The 19,463-nt window shown below is 45.9% G+C and overlaps 1 protein-coding gene across 2 annotated transcripts in view; it reads right to left on the reverse strand.

Moving 5' to 3' along the window:
* ULK4 (unc-51 like kinase 4) overlaps positions 1-19,463 on the reverse strand; it is a 286,847-nt gene that overhangs the window by 80,317 nt on the left and 187,067 nt on the right. For both annotated transcript variants that reach the window (XM_040994292.1, XM_040994293.1), the window contains exons 32-33: positions 18,078-18,244; positions 14,530-14,628 (exon numbers count right to left, since the gene is read on the reverse strand). In XM_040994292.1, the coding sequence (XP_040850226.1) occupies positions 14,530-14,628; positions 18,078-18,244 (266 nt within the window). The remainder of the gene's footprint in view (positions 1-14,529; positions 14,629-18,077; positions 18,245-19,463) is intronic.

The raw sequence follows: 19,463 nt of genomic DNA on the forward strand, positions 1-19,463 counted from the left end.
AATTAAAATTAAAAGAAGATTGCTTGTCCTAAAGTTTTATCCCATGGACTTGGCTGTCCCCAACATGTCTTTAGTGTGACCTCTGCTCTGTAGACCTGGGTGAGCTGCAAGGTGCTGCAAGAGGCTCCATCAGCTTGGCTCAAGTGACCATTTTTGCATCAGAAGAGCTGTTAGGGCAGCCAATTTTAGAGCAGGGATAAAATTGTTGGAGATACCCCCAGGGTACATTATTTTAGCTCATTAATGAGGCTATTCAGAAGGAGAGTTTATTGCAGTAAGAGATAGATGTTTATTAGATCAGTAATATGATCACAGAACATGTGGTATGGGAAGGGCCTCTGGGAGCTATAGGTGGGATAATTTTGCAGACATTAGACTCAAAGAAGCCAAACATCATTACCGAAAGTGCCAGCTTTACTTCATCATAGCCATGGGTAAATAGCCACACTATTAAATATCCATGTAATTTTCCTGTTACAAAATGACGCACTAGGCATGCTTTCTGAGCTCATATAGAACTCATGGGCAAGTATGCTGTTCATCTTAAATGCGGCCCACTTCAAAAGACACCTGGGAAATTGTATTTCATTGGCTGCAGCCATAATGGACTTTACACTACATGTTAGTGTATCACTGAGTAACAGGAGTAAAGATAACACACCATTGAAAACAATGCAACAGAGACAAAAGCAAACTTTGGAAGGGGCTTGTACCACCTGACAAATGTTAAGAGCTGTTGACACATTATTCCTTCAGTCCTTTAGTCCAGCTATCAACCCCTATAAGGCAGAGATGTGAAAAGAGAACCTGACTGACTAACCCCAGTCATTGGTCTGGAAGCCAGTGAAGCCAACTCAACCACAGTTACACAGCCAGGGTGATCCAACTGAATGACAGAAACGGCCCCATCTTCTGCCAAGCATCCTCACACATCTTGCCAATTAGACCGCACATTGTATTCCGTTGGCTTATCAAGGAGCTTCCTGTTACTGTTACCTGTACATTCACAGCGCCATGCTATCATGCTGCTACTGAGTTTGCTTGTTTAAACACTCAACATACACTTCAGTAGCTTAGCATGGAAAAGTGTGGCACTGACAAGATAAACTGCGATTAGGATGCCCACGAAATAGAAATTGCAAAGAAAGTGCAAGCAAGGCCAATCTGCTGGGACCCACCAGTACCTCAACTTGACCTGCGTCTTTCTGTTTCACACCCAGGAGAAGCCAGGGTGCATCCTGAGCCTGTTTCTGATGAACCTAGGAGAAAAGGGGTCCTTCCAGAAAATGCTACTTTGTCTGGAGAACCACACCATATAAAGACAAGGCCTGATCATGTCATCCTCAGGGAATCCTCTGGAATAATTCTCCCCTCCTGGAGCCACTACTCACCCTCACTTCTGTGGCAGAAGAGACTCAGTAAAACTCATGTCCTGTTCAGTTTTATTAGGATGACAGCAAACTGGGTCAGAGAGATGACATTTTCATGGGATCAGCTTTGTTTCCATTATGTTCCTAGACACACGCTGCTCCCAATGATTTCATTATGGTACAAGGGATAAACAGGAAATTGCATGCAGCTAAAGACTCGATGGTTTATTACCAAAGAAAAGATAGGCAGGTGCCACTTCCACTTACTCAGTAACTATGGCAAAAGGGACCTGGCACCACATTTGAAAACCTGTACCATTTTATTACGACACACACGTCTACGTTACTCACTACAATGAAATGATCCTTCAGAACATCTGCATGTAAAAAATCAAACCATCAGAGTACTTACTTTATTACTGGCTTATGTTTTGGTATATTTGCTCAATGTTAATGATTAAACTGCTTTTGTTTGAACTGACTTTTCAACAGCAACACATGGGCAAAAGGGGGTTTGGTTCTTTAGATAATTTATTTTTCTCTTAGTGATAAATTAAGGGAAACTGATCACTGGGCTAAACATTGGATTTTCTGCATTTTCAGTGTTTCTGCATGATGGATTTTGTAATTATCTTGGCCTCCACAGGCTAAATAGCTTTGAGGTTTCATTTACATGAGAAGCGGGTTTCCTATTTTTGCCTCAAGTGAATCTTTAATTATGAGCTAAATCATAATTATAAAAAAATTATGGATTGAAAAAAATCTTCCCTCCAAGTCACACTGACAGAAAGAAATGCAAAATTAGCATAACCAAACGATTTATACTTAAATTTGCTTCTCTGCAAAATGGATGTCTGCCTGCTGCATAGTAAGAGTATTTGGTGTACAGTAGATCAAACCACCATGGCTTCACAGAGGGGAGGCTCAGTTTCCGATCCAGCATCCTGCTAAGATGCCTGGCAAGGCAGTGGAGCATGTCCCGAGTACCTGTGCACCTGCCATCCTCGTGGGAGAGGTGGCTGGAGTTCCTGTCTCCTGGCTTTCGCCTTGCCCAAGCCTATGGGTGACAGCTATTTGGTGAGAGAACCAGCATTCGCTGGTTGCACTTTTTACTGTTAATTTATTCTTTTTTCATTTTAAAGGCAGAATGGCAGAGAGGGTAAGGGGTGGCAGGGAGGAGACACCACCCATCAGCAGCTGGAGTTGAGCCACGGAAGGCAGGAAGCTCATCTGGGTCTCCCACCTGGGTGCCAGTGACCCACATGTCAGCCATCATCTGCTGCTTCCCAGGTGCAGGAGGGAGCTGGAAGGAAGCAGAACCCCACCCCAGCCACACGAATACAGGGGTGCACGAGTCCCCTGGGCTGGCTTCATACCTTGCACCCACCTCATGACTGATACATTTTTTTTTTCATAATAGACATTCTCCAACAGCATTCTGAGGATCCTTCCTACCAGCAATTTCATTATCTCTTGTGTGAAGTATAAAATGACAGCACTTGAAGGGGCGCGCAGAGCACTGGTAGCCTGACCACTGGTCTGAGGACAGGGGACAGTGACTCCATCATGCATCATCAAATGGCCCGGATGGCAAAGCGCCTTCGTGCACGGTGTCAATCAGCGGCAGCGGCTCGCTGGCTAGCTCAAACTAATTTGTCCAAAATGGCCTGACTCTTGGGAAGGCAGTCTGGGCAGCCCAGTTTTTGACAGTTTTTTAGAAGGCACAGCCAAGAGCTGCTGCCAGAAGCCCAGAGCCCTGTGGTTTTTGTTTTTTCTTTTCAACAGACGGACGTGATCGGTCTTCCTCAGCCAGAGCATCAGGAACTAATTGGGACTAGTAAATGTCAAAGTCAAACAGGAGATTTTCAGAAAGTTCACGGAAATTGTGCATTAATAAATAAACCATATATGGATCTCATGGGTCTCTCTTTTTTTTTAACCAAGATAAGCTTATTTTTCAACTCCATTTCCCAAAAAACTTATGGCAGTATACTCTTCTAGATATAAAAAAAATCCTCATCTGCTTTTTTTATTTTCTAAAAGAAATTAGGATTCTTATTTAATGGATGTTGTCCCAGGTGCTAAGAGACTTACTGAGTCTAAAGGTGGAAAAGCAATATTGTCAAGTTCACCCTAAGTTCAATGCCAAGTTTTATGCCCTGCTAAGCTCTGCTGGCTGTTTACTTTGGAGGCAAAAGAAGTTTATGATCACACTGCAGAACCAATCCCTTACCACAGGAAAGCCGACCAAGCCGCTGTCTTGACACAGCAGCGTGCTGACATTTGCCGGCGGAATGAGAGTGGATTCTGTCGATAACGGCCCCTGTGAGCAACTCGGGGCTGTCGGGCTGGTGAATATTGATGAAGTTTTTCTACTGCACCGGCCACCGGCAGGGGGGATGGGAGAAGCATGCACTTCTGAGTCGTCTGGGAAGCTTCAAGTTACCTGGCAGATAGGAGTCTGGAATTTCAAGTCCTCTAGTTCGGGAAAACTGTATGCCAAAGCTGGTAAGGTTTATTAAGAAAAATGCTCCATGCTGATGCAAAAAAAAAAAAAAAAAATCACCATGTAGTTCTGTCCGTCTGAGGAGGAAAGCCTCACGTCCGAGAGAAGAGCTGGTGGTGAGTGGCCATCCTACTTCACGGGTGTGCCATGAACACAGTACCCTGGGTGAAGCTGGAAAGCTGCCCGGTGTCCACACGTGCCAGACGGTGCCCACATGTGCCAGGCGTGCCTCGCCTTTGCGCCCAGCTCCCCTGAGCAGATACAACCTTTGCCTAAACAAGCCACCCTGGGGCAGATGCGTTTCCAGGGCTGAAGCCTCTCATGGACAATCAATTTCAGTGTCATCTCCCACACTCTAAAACAGGAATGACCCGGATGCCAGCCAGATGTGCAGGCACCTGCTGTGTCAATGCATCCACAGCAGAGGCCATCTAAGGCTGATCCAAACCGAGAATGCTTACGGATAATCACATGGAAACCTGACTTGGGGCTCAGAGATGGGGAAGGGATGGGAGAGGCTAGGGGAGGCTAGCAGGGCTTCACTTCAGCGGAGGCAGGTATCAAGACCTTGGTTTATTTCCATACCTTTTGCAAAACGAAAATAACTTTAGTATATTCTAGAAAAAATACCATTCTCATTTGTATTATTTTAAAAGGGAGAGATGATAGCAGAGTCCAGTTTTTAAAAAGTTAATTATCTAGAGGATCCAGGATGGTTCAATAGCGAGAAGCCACGTTGACCTCAGCCAAAGAAAAAGCAAAGGACCACATTCCTGGGGGCAGGGGGCTGACCGACAGAAATGTTCAGTGGAGACAGAATGGAACAGAACGTGGAGACTCCCTGGAGCAGCGAGAAGAGAGGACAGACACAAAACCAGCAGCCATGCCCACATCTACACGGATAACTCCAGGCTGCCAAGTGCCACCTTCTCAGGGCAAGGTGAGAGGAGGCTGCCACAACTCATGTCACTGTTAGCTCTAATGCAGAGAATATTCCACCAACTCCACTGGCTTCTAGTCCAGCCTGGGGACCTGCTAGGGTTTGGCTACTTTGCTCAATGAAAGGAGTCATGTTATCTCCCACGGGTCTCCTCACTGAAGAGCCAGAATTCACCTACTGAGCCGGAGCTGCAGGTGGGCTCTACCCCAACTCGGGGACCAGCAGGAAAGTGCAACCACTGAAGGCTGCTAAGGCTTGGAATAGGGCAGCTGGCAGGATGCAGATCAGAACACCTGTACCCTGGGACCGTAGCAGCTCAGGGTGTGGGCTGTGAGTGCAGAGGGCCACAAGTTGTGGCTGGGTTCCAGTGCACCCTCCAGGTTGCCTGCACCCCGACTCGGGGACATGTATCGGAGGAGTTGGGGATACGCCGTCAGGTGCAACCCTGCCCTGTATGGTGCGCAGACCTCAGCGTGTGGGTGAGATGTGCTGTTACCATGATGTCACTCTGCACTGAGCCTGCTGCTTCAGCTTGGCAGAGAGGAGGGCTGGGACTGTGGACAACGCAGCTCCCTCCAACACTCTCCACCCTAGCTGACTACAGCCGGAGATGCTCAACCACATCCACCTTGGCTGTTGCTCTGGATTCTTCTCCCATGAACTCTAGACAGAGTCCTTGCCCCACACGGCACTCACCCTGGAATGCAACCATAAGCCTTAGACACTCCACCAAACGCCACATGTGGCATTTCAAAGAGTAGAGCCTTCACTAATGATAAAAAAAAAAAAAACCCTCCAGGAGAGAGAGCAGCTCAACACAGAAATACAACAAATAGTCACGAGCAGGAAGAAAATGCATTTCCCTAAAAGGAACATAATACAAAGAAGGGGAGGTGGGAGAAATACCTGAGAAATAATCCAGGAGAATGATTGTAAGGGTGCTCAAAAACACAGAAGAAGTTAAAGAAATCAGTACATGGCATGGTTGAGAAATCCCGCAAGAGACAGATATTTTAACAAACCAATCTGAAAAATCAGAAATGGAGAATTAAAACAAACATATTCTTTAAAAACAAAATAAAAACACAGTAGAAGCATTAACAATAGTCTTGGTAAGGCAGGAGAAGGAACATCTGACCCAAGCGAAGGCTTTTGAAAATCTCAGACAAAAGGAGAAAAAATAGAAGATAAAATTAGGTGAGCCAAAAACCCTTATGCAAGCTTATGGGGCTGCCACTACCGACCAAACGCATGGTCTTCCTGAAGCTATGGGCAAAAATGGTTTAGAAAACCTACTCAATGAAACAACAGTAGAAAATTTCCATAATTTGGAGAAAGATAACATTCAAATCCGGGGATTGCATAGAGCACATTGCATAGAACACCGCGACACGTTATAGTCAAACTTCATAAAGTGAAACTTACAAAATGTCCTAAAATTTGCAAGAGATAAATGCCAGATCACTTTTAAAGGGACTCTCATTGGATCAATGGTAAATTTCTCCGAAGAAATCCTACAGGTCCAATGAGAATAGACATACAGCTCAAGTGCTTAAAAAACAAAACAAAACAAAAAGCCTTGCCAACCTAGAATCCTTAACCCAATGAGGTTCTTGTTCGTAAATTAATGTGAAATAGAAACCTTCCAAGGCAAATCAAAATTAAAACAATTTGCCAAATACCAATGCAGCCTTACACACTAAACACAAAGATCACCTTCATGAAAAAAAAATGTGAAGATAGAAAACCTCTCAGTAAAAAACAAAAGAAAGTGCCTGGTGCAGTGGCCTAGTGGCTAAATCCTCATCTTGCAACTGCCAGATCCCATAGAGGCACCAGTTCATGTCCTGGCTGCTCTACTTTCCACCCAGCTCCCTTCTTGTGGCCTAAGAAAGTAGTAGAAGATGGCTCAAAGCCTTGGCACTCTGCACCCACATGGGAGACCCAGAAGAAGCCTCTGGCTCCTGGCCTTGGATCAGTTCAGCTCTGGCCATTGCAACCACTTAGAGAGTGAACCAGCAGATGGACTATCTATCTCTTGGTCTCTCCTTCTCTGTAAATCTGCCTTTCCAATAAAAACTAAATAAAATCTTCAAAATACAGAAACAAAGGATATTTAAAGCAAACCATAGGAATATTTAAAGAAAAATGGCAGGAACAAGTCATACATTTGTCAACAGTAAACTGGATTGTAAACAGACTAAATTCTCCAATTACAGAGAAGGGAACTAAAAGGATGGGAAAGGATATTTCATGCAAATGGAAACCAAAAAATGAGCAGAAGTAATTACACTCATACCAGACAAAACTGTTAAAACAGACCAGGCCATTATGTAATGATTATAAAATCAATTCATCGTGAACATAAGACTAGAGTAAATGTATATGCTCGTATTGCCAAGCACCAGGTTTTATTACACAAGTGATAATGGATTTAAACAGAAACTGAAGCACTAAGACAATAATAATGGGACTTCAACGCTGCACTTGCATCAATGGACAGAACCCTCAGACAAAAATTCAAAACGCAGACAATAGAACTAACGTACATCATTGAACAACTGATCCTAACAGGTATTTACAGAACACTTCATTCTGCAGCTGCAGCACACACATTCTTTTCATTGGCCTATAGAACATTCTCTAGAAGAGATCAGATCGCAGGTCATAAAACAAGTCTCGACAAATTCAAACAAGCTCACGTCATATCACAGACCTTTCCTGCCCACAGTGGAATGAACAAAAGAACATTCACCACTAACGCGGACACCAAACCACACACTCTTGAATGAACACTGTGTCATAGCAGAAATCAAAAGAGAAATAAAAGAACCCTCTTGAATGAAAATGAAAACACAAGAGGAAAGTTTATAGCAACGTGTGCCTACATTAAACATTGTAAACCTATAAAAGCTGTAACAACACACCTCAAAGACCTCGAGAAAGGAGAGCAAAACCAAACCCTAAATTAGGAGGAGGAAACAGATGAGAAAATTACAGAGCAAACAAAGCTAAACTAACTACACAAAATCTCAGTGAAATGGAGAGCTGGGTTTTTTTTTTTTTTTTTGCGGGGAGGGGGGTGTGTGATAAACCTTTGGCCCAACAAACCACAAAATAGGAGAAGACCCAAAGTAATAAAACTAGAGAGGAGAAAGAATATGGTACAACTGACAGCACAGAAATATGAAGAACAACCGGGAATCATTACAAAAGCTATTCACCAACAAGTTAGATCATCTACAAGAAACCAAAAGATTTATGAATACATTTAAGTTACCAAAAATTGAGTCACAATGACATAAAAAAACCAGAGGAGACCAACAGCCAAGGGCTGAGACTGAATCAGCAACAAAGAAGAGCACAGGACTGGATAGCTTCACTGCCGACTTCAACCACACTTTTAAGGAATATGGAACTTCAATTCTTCAACAACTCGAAACACTGAAAGGCCATCAATTTTTCTAAACTGATTCTATGGTACCAGTAGTACCTTAATTACAAAGCCAGACAAAGACATAACCAAAGATGAACGCAGATGCAATAATCCTCAATGAAATACTAACAAATTGAACTTAACACATCAATTTCATCCTCCCACCAGGCCAACCGGGATTTATTGCAGATTGCACGTCAGGTTCAACATACAGAAGCCAACAAACATGATACACTGCAACAATATAAAGACTAAAAAGCAATATAACTATCTCGATAGATGCAGAGAAAGCATTTGATAAAATCACAACATTGGTCCACGATAAAACCATTTTAAAATCAGCTACAGAAGGAGCATGCCTCAACCCCATCAAGGCAACGTACGACACACCCACAACCAGTATCGTATCGAGTGGGGTAAGGCATTTCCTCTGAGACTGAAAACCAGACTGGGATCCCCACCCCCACCACACTATTAAGTACAGGTTCGATATCTGTGATCAGAACCATCACATAAGAAAATAAAAAGCAAGCAAAGGGATACAACCTGGAAAGTAGGAATCATCCCTGCTTGCAGACTTCATGATAACCAGAATATATAATGATCAACAGACCCAACAAAGACGCACAGAGGCATTTTTCAAAGGATGAAACATAAACGGCCAACAGACACATGAAAAAAGAGTGAAATTCTGGCATTCCAAACCAAATGGACGCATTTGAAGATAATTATGATAAGCGAAATAAGCCATACTCAAAGACTTACATGTTTTACCTTATCTGTGGTAGTTTACATGGAAAAACATAAAACCATGTGGACACCACGTCATTTGCTAGACAGCTATACGCAGTACTCCACTGAGTCATAACATACGTGTAACAATGTACTTCACACACTAAAAGAAACGGAGGAAATGAGCTGAGGAGTCTTGGGGTACTAGTAATGTTTTGTTCTAAATTTTGGTATTGGCTGTGTGATCAGATTGGAAAAAAAAATCTTACTTATCTATACAATAACATGCATCTCTTGGTTTGTATACTGTATTTCAAAAGAATATTTCCTTGAATTGTCCAGAAAAGCCCTATCAAGCCCTTAATGCTCCTCTCCTGTCACTTCTTTCTGTGTATTGCGGGCATTAGCTGGCGGCTTTTAAACACAGTGGTTAGGACACTGCTTGGAAAGCGCTCATCCTATGCGGAAATATCTGGGCTTGGTCCCCACTCTGCTCCTTACTCCAGCTTTGACATGCACCTGGGCAGCAGCCCATGACGGCTAGGAATGTCATGTAGGAAGGAGGGAGGCAGCAGCCAGGACTCAGGCAGGCTGGAGTCAGGGCTGGAACAGAGAATCAAACTCCAGACAAGCACCCTCACTGCCAGGCCAATGCCCATTCTCTGCTTCTGGCGCTTCACCTTCCATGTCACTGTCAACTTAGGTTGTCCTGGAACATGGATTAAAATGGGGAAAAAATCCATTTGGAAAAGGGCAGCTGAGTGTTCTTAACTAGAAAAAAATTACAACTACAATTGGCAAAAATAATAAAGTTAAGACTCATTCTTTAAAGTTAATTAAAATTATCCCACGCAACAGTAACTATCTAAAATATTGGGAAACATGCTAGGCACTAAAAATTATACATTCAAACCCTTTTTTAAAAGCAACTCACTTACTTTTATATTAATGTAGCTAGATTACGCAGGAAATTTGCATTTCAAAACAATCCAGCAAAAAATAAAAGCACTGGCAGATGAGCCCATGAAAAGATGGCCCAGTCATTATAGAAATACAACCCAAACCCATAAAACCTCACCATACACCTTTTAGAATGGCAAACAAATTAATTTTTTTTAATTGGCAATGTCTAGAACAACTAGAATGCCCAGCCCTTGCCAGGGAGTCGGGAGGAGCCAGCAAGACGCACCTGAATGTAAACTACGTAAAGTACGAATTAGGAAACTCTGGAAAATAAGAGACTTCTTACACGGCATCATCTTCACTCTCCCAGGAGGAATTCTGATCACTGTCCCAGTTACCAGTCACCAGTCAACTCCTAATTTACCTTTCAACACCTGCTCTAGGACCAAGTAAGAATTCCTTGACGGATCCTTCCTATAAAACTTGCCCCTGCGTTGATTCGGTCTTTTTCCCCTGAAGAGGGGGTACTAGTTACACCAGCATAAGGAGGGGGCGCTCCGGGTCCTCTGGCGAGCTACCAGCAATCTGGGTGGACCCTCAGCAACTCTCGGCCTTAGCCTGGCCTGGGACCACTCTCCTGCCGTCTTCCCACACAACCGCTCTGTGCTCCGGGCTTGCCATGGGCCTGGGTCCCTCAGCTCCTCCTGCTTGCCCACGTCCTGCACAGGTGTGCTTCCTGTGTCCCCTCTCCCCATCCCCATCACACTCCAGGCACCAGGCTCTCTAGTGCTCCCCAGAGCCGCGGCACTCCGCCCCTCTGCTTGCCTGCCTGCTGGCTGCCACTCCGCGGGAGACTGGCTCTAGACCTGGCTTCTTTCCTGTTCCATGGGCACGGCCCTGCCTTCCCCAGGGAGGTCTGAGCAGTACTAGGGAAGCAGTTCCCCTTACAACTTCATCCTTCCTTAGGTAGTTCTTTCTCAGTTTTAAGATGCCTTGCAGAATTCTTTAAAATTCTTAGTTACCCTTTTATCATGACTTATTAATTCTCCATGCTAAAATTGTCCTGTTTAAATCATTGTGTGGCTTCCCCAACCCCCGCCTTTTTTAAGATTTAGTTATTTTCATTGGTAAGTCAGATTTACAGAGAGGAGAGACAGAGAGAAAGCTCCTTCATCGGCTGGTTCACTCCCCAAGTAGCTGCAATGGCCAGAGCTGAACCAATCCAAATCAAGGAGCTAGGAGCTAGAAGATTCTTCTGGGTCTCCCACAGGTGCAGGGTCCCAAGGCTTGGCCAATCCTCTACTGCTTTCCCAGGCCACAAGCAGGGAGCTAGAAGGGAAGTGGAACAACCAGGACAAGAACCAGTGCTCATACTGGATCCTGGTGCATGCAAGTCGAGGACTTTAGCTACTAGGCTACCATGCCAAGCCCCTTCTTGTTGTTTTTTAAAGATTCTTTTTATTTTTATTTGAAAGGCAGATTTACAGAGAGGAGAGACAGAGATCTTCCATCCACTGGTTCATTCCCCAAATTGCAACAATGGCCAGAGCTGAGCTGCTCCAAATCTGGTAGCCAGGAATTCATCTGGGTCTTCCAAGCGGGGGCAGGGTTCCAAGAAGTTGGGCCATCCTCTGCTGTTTTCCCAGGTCATAAGCAGGGAGCTGAACTAACTGGAAGTGCAGCAACTGGGACACAACCAGCACCCATATGAGATGCCAACACAGCAGGCACAGGGTTAACTTGTTACGCTCCCCATTTTCTGAGGGGACCCAGACTAGTATAAACACGCTATGATATTCGTCATACTCATGGACAGTATTTGCTAACAGTGAGTGTTTGATTTTCATTTTCCCTCTTTGTATTGTAATTAAAGACAGAAGTCAAGGGCTGGCATTGTGGTGTGGCAGAAAACTGGCCACCAGCGATGCTGGCATCCATGCTGGCATCAGTTCTGGCATCAGCTCCTGTTCCAGCTGCTCCATTTCCAAATCCAACTCCCTGCGAATGGCCTGTGAAAAGCAGACGATGACAGCATCTGGGCCCCTGTCACACACGGGAGACTCGGCTGACACCCCTGGGTCCTACCTTCAGTTTGGCCCAGCCCTGATCATAGCAGCCATCTGGGGAGTGAATCAGAGGGTGGAAGATTTCTCTGTCTCTCCCTCTCTTTATAACTCTGATTTTCAAATAAATACATCTTTTTTTTTTTTGGAAAAAAAATGCAGCCAATGTCATCCATACTTAATTGAATTTATTGATCTTTGTTTAAAATAATGGATGGTCAATGCTTAAAAGATATTTATAGAAAACTGAAAAGGTGCAGTTTATTTTCAGAGCACAGACAGAAAGACAACTCTAGGAGATCAATTTTATTACTATATTTGCATCTCTTATACCAGGGGTCAATAAACATTTTCTGGGGAACAAAAAAAACACACCAGAGTAATAACACAGGTGTGTGGACTGTGCCATCTCTGCTGCTACTCAAGGCTGCCACTGAGAGCACAAGCAGGGGAGACAGGGAGTAAATGAACTGTGTAGGTTTACGCTATGTTTCAATACAACTCGATTTTCAGAAACAGGAGGGTGGCCAGACTTAGCCTGCAGACCAAGGAGCGCCTGCCATTTACTCTGTCATTAAGTTTGTTCTCCTGATCTGGTAAGCAATGAGAAGGGGCATTACATGTGGCGATGCCATCGCCGCTTCTGAATGCTTCCTGTTTGTTTTCGGTCTTTCTTGGTTCGTGGTGTCACATGCTCTGATATTTGGCACAAAAGGGTCCACAGCAGTTACATTCTCCCGTGACTTCCCACTTTACCACTGCAGCATCAGGCTGTGCCAAAGGTTTTTGGGAGGTGATGAGCACATTGGAGGCTTTCACAAAACCTTAGAGCCACCACAGGGAAGCATCTGGAAGGACAGTGACGAGTCACGGCAGGCTCAGGAAGTGCAACTGGAAGAAATCCACCTGGCCGAGGAAGACAAACCTCAAGATGTGGCATAAAAATCAAAACCTTGTCACCAGGACAGACATGTGACACAACGTCCTCCAGATGGCTTTCTCTAACACAGGCTCCTTCTGTGTCTTCTTAAACTCATTTTCCTTCCGTTTAATCCTTTTCCTATAAATTAAATACTGCCCTCCATTTCACACATTGCATCAGCTTTCCTTCAACTTAACGGGGCCATTTTAAAATCTTGCAAGTATTATGAAAGACAGTGTCACCTGTGCTAGTTTTTTCTCTTGTTCACAAGAGCCTGAGTTTTGTATTTGCTCCTTAGACTCCAGACTCGCCAGGGTACTTGGCACTGGGTAGCAGAAGGGAGGCCACACAAGACAGCTGCGTTTCAGGTTGGCACGGTGGGGTTTGCATCTCAGCTTTGCTCTGTCCCCAGCTTCTTGCTAATGTGCATCCTGAGAAGAGGTGGGCGATGACGCCACGGCTAGGAATCCTGTCACACATGGGAGACCCAGATGGAGTTCTGGGATCCTGGCTGTGACCTGGCAGAGCCCCACCTGGCTTTGGGTTAGTTTCTTTTTTTCTTTTTAAAGATCTATTTATTGAAAGGCAGAATCAGGGAGAAAGAGAGATGGATCTTTTAACCGTTGGTTCACTCTGCCGATGGCCACAATGACCAGTGCTGGAGCAGGTCAGACACAGTAGCCAGCAGATTTCAGTGGCCAGGGTCCAAACACGATGGCCATCTTCCACTCCTTTTCCCAGACCATACCATAAGTGGTGAAGTCAGGACGGGAACCAGCACCTGTATGTTCAACAGGCTCTGCTACGATGCTGGTCCCCAGTCCCGGCTACTGAGGGCAAGTGAGGAGTGAACCAGTGGATGAAAAATCTCTGCCCGTCTGTTCCTTTACATGTTCTGAATAAAACAAAAATTAGCATAAATTAAGCTGAAGCCATCCTCCCTAGCCTGTGCAACTTTCAACAGAGGGCCTTCCATTCGGTCAGAGGCATGCCTGAGTGACATGCAGTCTGGGGTTGCTCTCTCACTCCCTGCACTGCTATCAGTCAGACTTGGGGGATTGCTTTCCCCTTTATCCACTTTGCCTTAATGTAACCAAGTACTGACTGATCACTTCCCTCTTTCCTCCTCAGATGAACAGAACCTGCACTTGCTGGCTAACTCTCCAGAACCATCCAACCAGACTGCATTTCCTTCCTTTGAACCAAGGAAAAAGCTGCGTATTCACACTGTGTATTCAGTGATCCTGTGGACCCTTACCTGCTTTTACTTCATTTCATTGATATCATTCCATTGCTGTTCAGATTAAGAGTACTTGCACGCCGAGTAACTGAAAAATTCCTTTTCAAAATTATTTCTTTCCACCTTCTTAAAATTCATTTGTTGTTTTTTTTTAAACTTCAAAAACCAAGTAATTGGATCTGAGATTTTTTTTAACGTTACTGAAATATCTATTTAGAAACAGGATGAGGTAACCGATTTGAAAAGAAAAAATAAAGTAGAAGCCTGGTATTTTCTGGCCACACAATCTTCCAAAAGCTCTTTTAGTTCTAGTTTGGAAGAGAATAAAATAACAGACACGCGCGAGACGGCGAGATCCAAACCAAACAGCGGCGCCTCCACAGGGCACTGGGAGATACTCCCTGGGGCGGTGCTTACCAGTGGGATGAGCAGGCTGATGAGGTCGGTCAGGGGCCTGCTCAGCAGCAACAGGTCTTCTGCAGCCTGTGTGTCCCCTCTGGAGCCAGACTTCTGGGCCTGGAGGGGAGACAAGTGAATGGGGTTGTGGTGAGGCGGCGGCGTGGCTATGGGAGATGGGTCTAGGTGCGTCAGCAGAGGGAAGGGACACACCAACTCTTTGCCTCTTGGTATGGGAAGTGCTGTGTGGCCAAGCAACCCATGCAGGGACGTAGCAGCAATGACAGATACCCTGATAGAAACGGGGAGGCGCAGGCCTGCACGTCCTCTCAGCCTCCAATTCTGCAGACGCAGGATCTTTTTCCTGTCTCTCATCCTCTCTATGTATCCTACTTTAAAAAAATACCCACATCTTTCGAGCCTCCTCTCTTAAAGGGGCTGCAGTTTGGTAGCAGACACAGGTTTCTGCACGCAGAAGGCTCAAGGACAGTGCATTTACAAAGGCGAGAGGTGACCTTGGGTTTATCAGAGGACTTGTCACTCGGTGTCGCAGGCAGATGTGTCTTGGATGCACAGACCCATTTCTGTGCCCAGCTTTCCCCCTTAATTCAGCCTTGAGGACTCTCTCTCTCATTTAGATTGACACCAGGAGCAGCAAGATTGAGGCCAAAAGCAAAACATGGCAGATATCATGAGAGAGCATCCAGGACCTATGCCATGGCTCAACCGGCTAATCTTCCATTTCCAAGCACTGGGATCCCATATGGGTCCCAGTTCATGTCCTTCCTGCTCCACTCCCAAGCCAGTTCCCTGCTTACAATCTGGGAAAGCAATGGAGGAAGGCCCACAGCCTTGGGACACTGGAGATCTAGAAGAAGCTCCTGGCTCCTGGCTTCTGATCGCCTCAGACTTGGCCTTTGAGGCCATGAGGGGTATAAACCAGTGGATAGAAGATCCTTCTCTCTGTCTCTTATTCTCTCTTTCCAATAAAAATAAACCCTTTTTAAAAATGAGAGAGGATTCCAAAAGAGACTATCAGTAAGATATTTAGCAATATTGAACAATATGAACAGAATAAAGAAAATTCAACGATTAACTGGCTCAGTAGCTAACTGAAATGGGATATTTGGAAACTTCTCATTCTTTTTGAAAATCTCCAATTTTTTTTTCAAAAACTTATTTTTTTTTTTTGGAAGGTCAGATTTTTATAGAGAGGTGAGACAGCAAGCAAGATCTTCCATCCACTGGTTCACTCCCCCAACTAGCCAAAACAGTCAGAGCTGAGCTGATCTTAAGCCAGGAGTTTCTTCCGGGCCTTCCACATGGGTGCAGGGTCCCAAGGCTTTGGGCTGTCCTCCACTGCTTTCCCAGGCCACAAGCCAGGAGCTGGATTGGAAGTGGGGGAGCTGGGTACAAACTGGCACCCATATGGGACCCTGGTGTGTGCAAGGCAAGATATTTAGCCACTAGGCTATCACACTGGGCACACGCTGTTTTCAAAGACATGTCACCACACAGATTGAATATCTTCAAGGCCTCTGGTGACAGTCACTGCTGGCCGTAGCAGCAGGAATCATACACAGCCACCCTTGTGGAAGCAGAAAAAAATGCCAAGGTTCTCTGCAGACAGACATGCAGGGACAACGAGCAGAAGTCGGAACAGACACCTGAGGATTCCCAAGGCTCAGCCGCACTCCGCCCGCCCCATGGAGACAGGCGAGCAGATGACACGAGGCGGTGACTCGGGGGCAACTGGCTTCGTGCTGGAGAACTCTGTGACCGATTACTATTATTTGTGGGAAGGATCTTGGGATTATTTATAGAACCCTATTAGACAAGCTAAGTACTGATCAGCTTAACTGAGGGTGAAAGCTGCTGTTTATCATAATGATGTACAGCAGAGACTATGCCAGAATCCTGGGACCCACTCTTGGCTCGGCTCTTGGCAAAGTATCAAGACAGTTTGCTTTTAATGTCAATTTCTGGGGTCCAGCACAGTAGCCTAGCAGCTAGTCTTCGCCTTGCATGTGTAAGGATCCCAAACGGGCACCAGTTTTAATTCTGATGGCCCTGCTTCTCATCCAGTTCCCTGCATGTGGCCAGGGAAAGCAGCAGAGGCTGGCCCAAGGCCTTGGGACTCTGCACCCACATGGGAGATCCGGAAGAGGTTCTGGGCTCGTGGCTTTGGATTGGTACAGCTCCAGCCGATGTGGCCACTTGGGGAGTGAGTCAGCAGATGGAAGATCTTCCTGTCTGTCTCTCCTCTCTACATCTGACTTCCCAATTAAAAAAAAAAAGTTCAATGTCAGCGTCTGCTAGGACGTTAGGATGTGACATGCATTTCCTGCAACTTCACCAGGACTGCACAATACGTAGCAATGAACTCCTGCCTTCCAGGTGATGCAAGAATCATGGCCTTCAGTTAGTGAGAACACTAAATGAAATCCGCTGCCACGGCCCGGAACACGGAAAGGATTCAGATATACCCCGACTCTTCCCCTTGACTTAACAGCACGATGCTAAGAAAACCCAGGCTGCAGCTGAGGGAAGACTGCCTTGTTGCTTTCACAGCTGCTCGATCTCTCTAATCCCCAGAAGGGTCTCAGTTCTCCAGTAGGGAGAATACAGGAAAAGGGTGAGTTTACATGCTGCATGTATGTTGCATGTATCAATGCATACATAAACATGGCTCTGTGTGCACATGTGTGTGAGTTCAGTCCACAGTTTCCAGCAAGTGCAGGCATCCAGCTGCAGGTGGGCGGGAAGGTGCCAGCTGCCAAGGTCAACCCTCGTGTGCACCTACAGCAAAGTGCTGTGCCCACGGAGTGCGGCAGTTTCCCACGGAGTGCTTGGCACGTCTTGGCTTCACCAGCCTCTTGAACTTGGCCTGAAGGCAGTGTGGACAAATGCTTTCCCACCTTATTGAACTCGTCTGATGAGCCTGGGATACTGGCACATCTGTGTGTGGCACACCGCAGCATTTCAACTCACAGACACGGAACAAAGCCCGGCCACGAGCCTGCCGCCGTCCTTCTCTCTGGGGATTGGAACCCAGCTCCTCTCCTGCAGGTCTTCACTCAGTGCACCTGTGTTATGGCTGAGAGTCACCCACTGGCGTTGGAAAACACTGAGACGTGTCGCTTCTGAATGACCTGTGCTGTGTTACTTGTTATCCACCTTCATTCTCCTGCTTCGCCTCGACTCTCCGCAGCCTTGAGTAACCAATATTCTAAGCACAGATTGCAGTGCTTGTCCTGTCTTTCTGTAACTGGCCTATTTCACTCAACCCTTTGCTGTGAGTGGCAGGATTCCATCAGTTGGTGACGGCTGAATAATCCCTTTAGATCTTTCGATCAGATTGGCTGTTTCTGATATGGGTCTCCCAGAGACAGCTTTTCAATGAACTTTCTCCAAAAGAATGGTATGTTAGCTTTTTTGTTTGTTTGTTTTTACCGAAAGCAAAGACAAAAGCAAAATGCAATAGAGGAGGAAGAGCAAGAAGCACACAGAAGGGGCCCAGTGGACGGAGCACGGTCATCTGAGACGGAGGAGGAGGAGAGATCCACTACCTGCAAGGCCAGCCGCACGACGCCAGACGTGTAGGTGAGCATGCTGTGCAGAATATCCAGCAGCGAGAAGAGCAGCGCGGCCGCCAGCTCCGTGTTGCTTTTATCATCCGTGTCCAAGCACAGTGTGGCGGTCACAGTGAACAGGTGACAGACGTGAGTGACAAGTCCTGGGTGCAAAAATGGAAAAGGAGACTGATTCACCAGAATTGTCAGAAACCAGACATCTCTGGCACTGTGAAGAGGGGCACAGGACCCTCTGCTGCACCACCTCCTGGGTGCTCAGACTGTGCCATGGACAGAGGCACTTGGCAAAGCTATCTGAGCTGCAGGTCTCTAGGTCCTGCGTCAGAGCCTGGCACAGGACAGGACACGGGAACGTACCTGTGGGAGGACGCTCCCTAGGTGACCCTGAGTCAAGGGCCCCCAACCCCACACCCTGGGAAATGCACTCGCCCGTGGGTGGGGTTCTCCAAGTCTGAGGACTCCCCGGTGTTAGGGCAAGGTGTGTCGCGTGTGAACGCACATGCATGTCCCACAATCCTGGGCAGAGGCGGCCACTAGGGACCTGAGGGGCAGTCTGGTCTCTCACAGGGTCCACAAGTAACCAAGTGGATTCGACAGGAAAGGCAGCTTAGCCATGCTTCGCTCAAGCACTTCAGAAATGGGGGATCAATTACAATTTTCAGGAAGCCAAAAGTGACAAACTGCCGGCTTCTATTATCCCGTCTCGGCAAACGCTGCATCAACAGTGCTTGGCCTTCACCACCTTTTAACGTGATGGCGTCTGTCACAGTGAAGGGATTTTTGCACTTTTGAGGCAGCACCGCTCACACTTAAGCTGGCATTTCCACTGATACCGGGATTAGCAGTGACCTTTGAATTCACAAAAATGACCCAGATAAAATAATGTCATAAATCTAAGTAATGAATGTGATTACACGGATTTGATTTTTTTGTTTCTTTTAAAAAAAAGGAAATCTTCAGCAATACACATTTTGGACCCAGCATTGTGGCACAGAGTTAAGCCAATTCCAGCCCTGGCTGCTCTGCTTCCAATTCAGCTCCCTGCTGATACGCCTGGGAAGACAACAGAAGATGGCTCAGTTGCTTAGGCCCTTGTCAACCACGTGGGACACTAGGTTGATTGCCAATTTCAGTCTGTCTCAGCCATTTAAGATCTATCTCTCCGTTGCTGTCTTTTGAATAAACAAATCTTTCAAAACGATATTCTATATAAACATATGGGGGGAAGCATTTAAGGAACATGATAAGTATTAAAAGTCAGATTTGTAAAATTTGTACTTATTGATTTAAAAGGCAGAAAAGGGGAGGGGAGGAAGGGGAGACAGGAAAGGGAGGGAAGGGAAGAAGGAGTGGAGTGGAGGA

The sequence above is a fragment of the Ochotona curzoniae genome, unplaced genomic scaffold (assembly GCF_017591425.1).
Source record: "Ochotona curzoniae isolate NIBS_2020 unplaced genomic scaffold, NIBS_Ocur_1.0 contig_908, whole genome shotgun sequence".
Classification (NCBI taxonomy): domain Eukaryota; kingdom Metazoa; phylum Chordata; class Mammalia; order Lagomorpha; family Ochotonidae; genus Ochotona; species Ochotona curzoniae.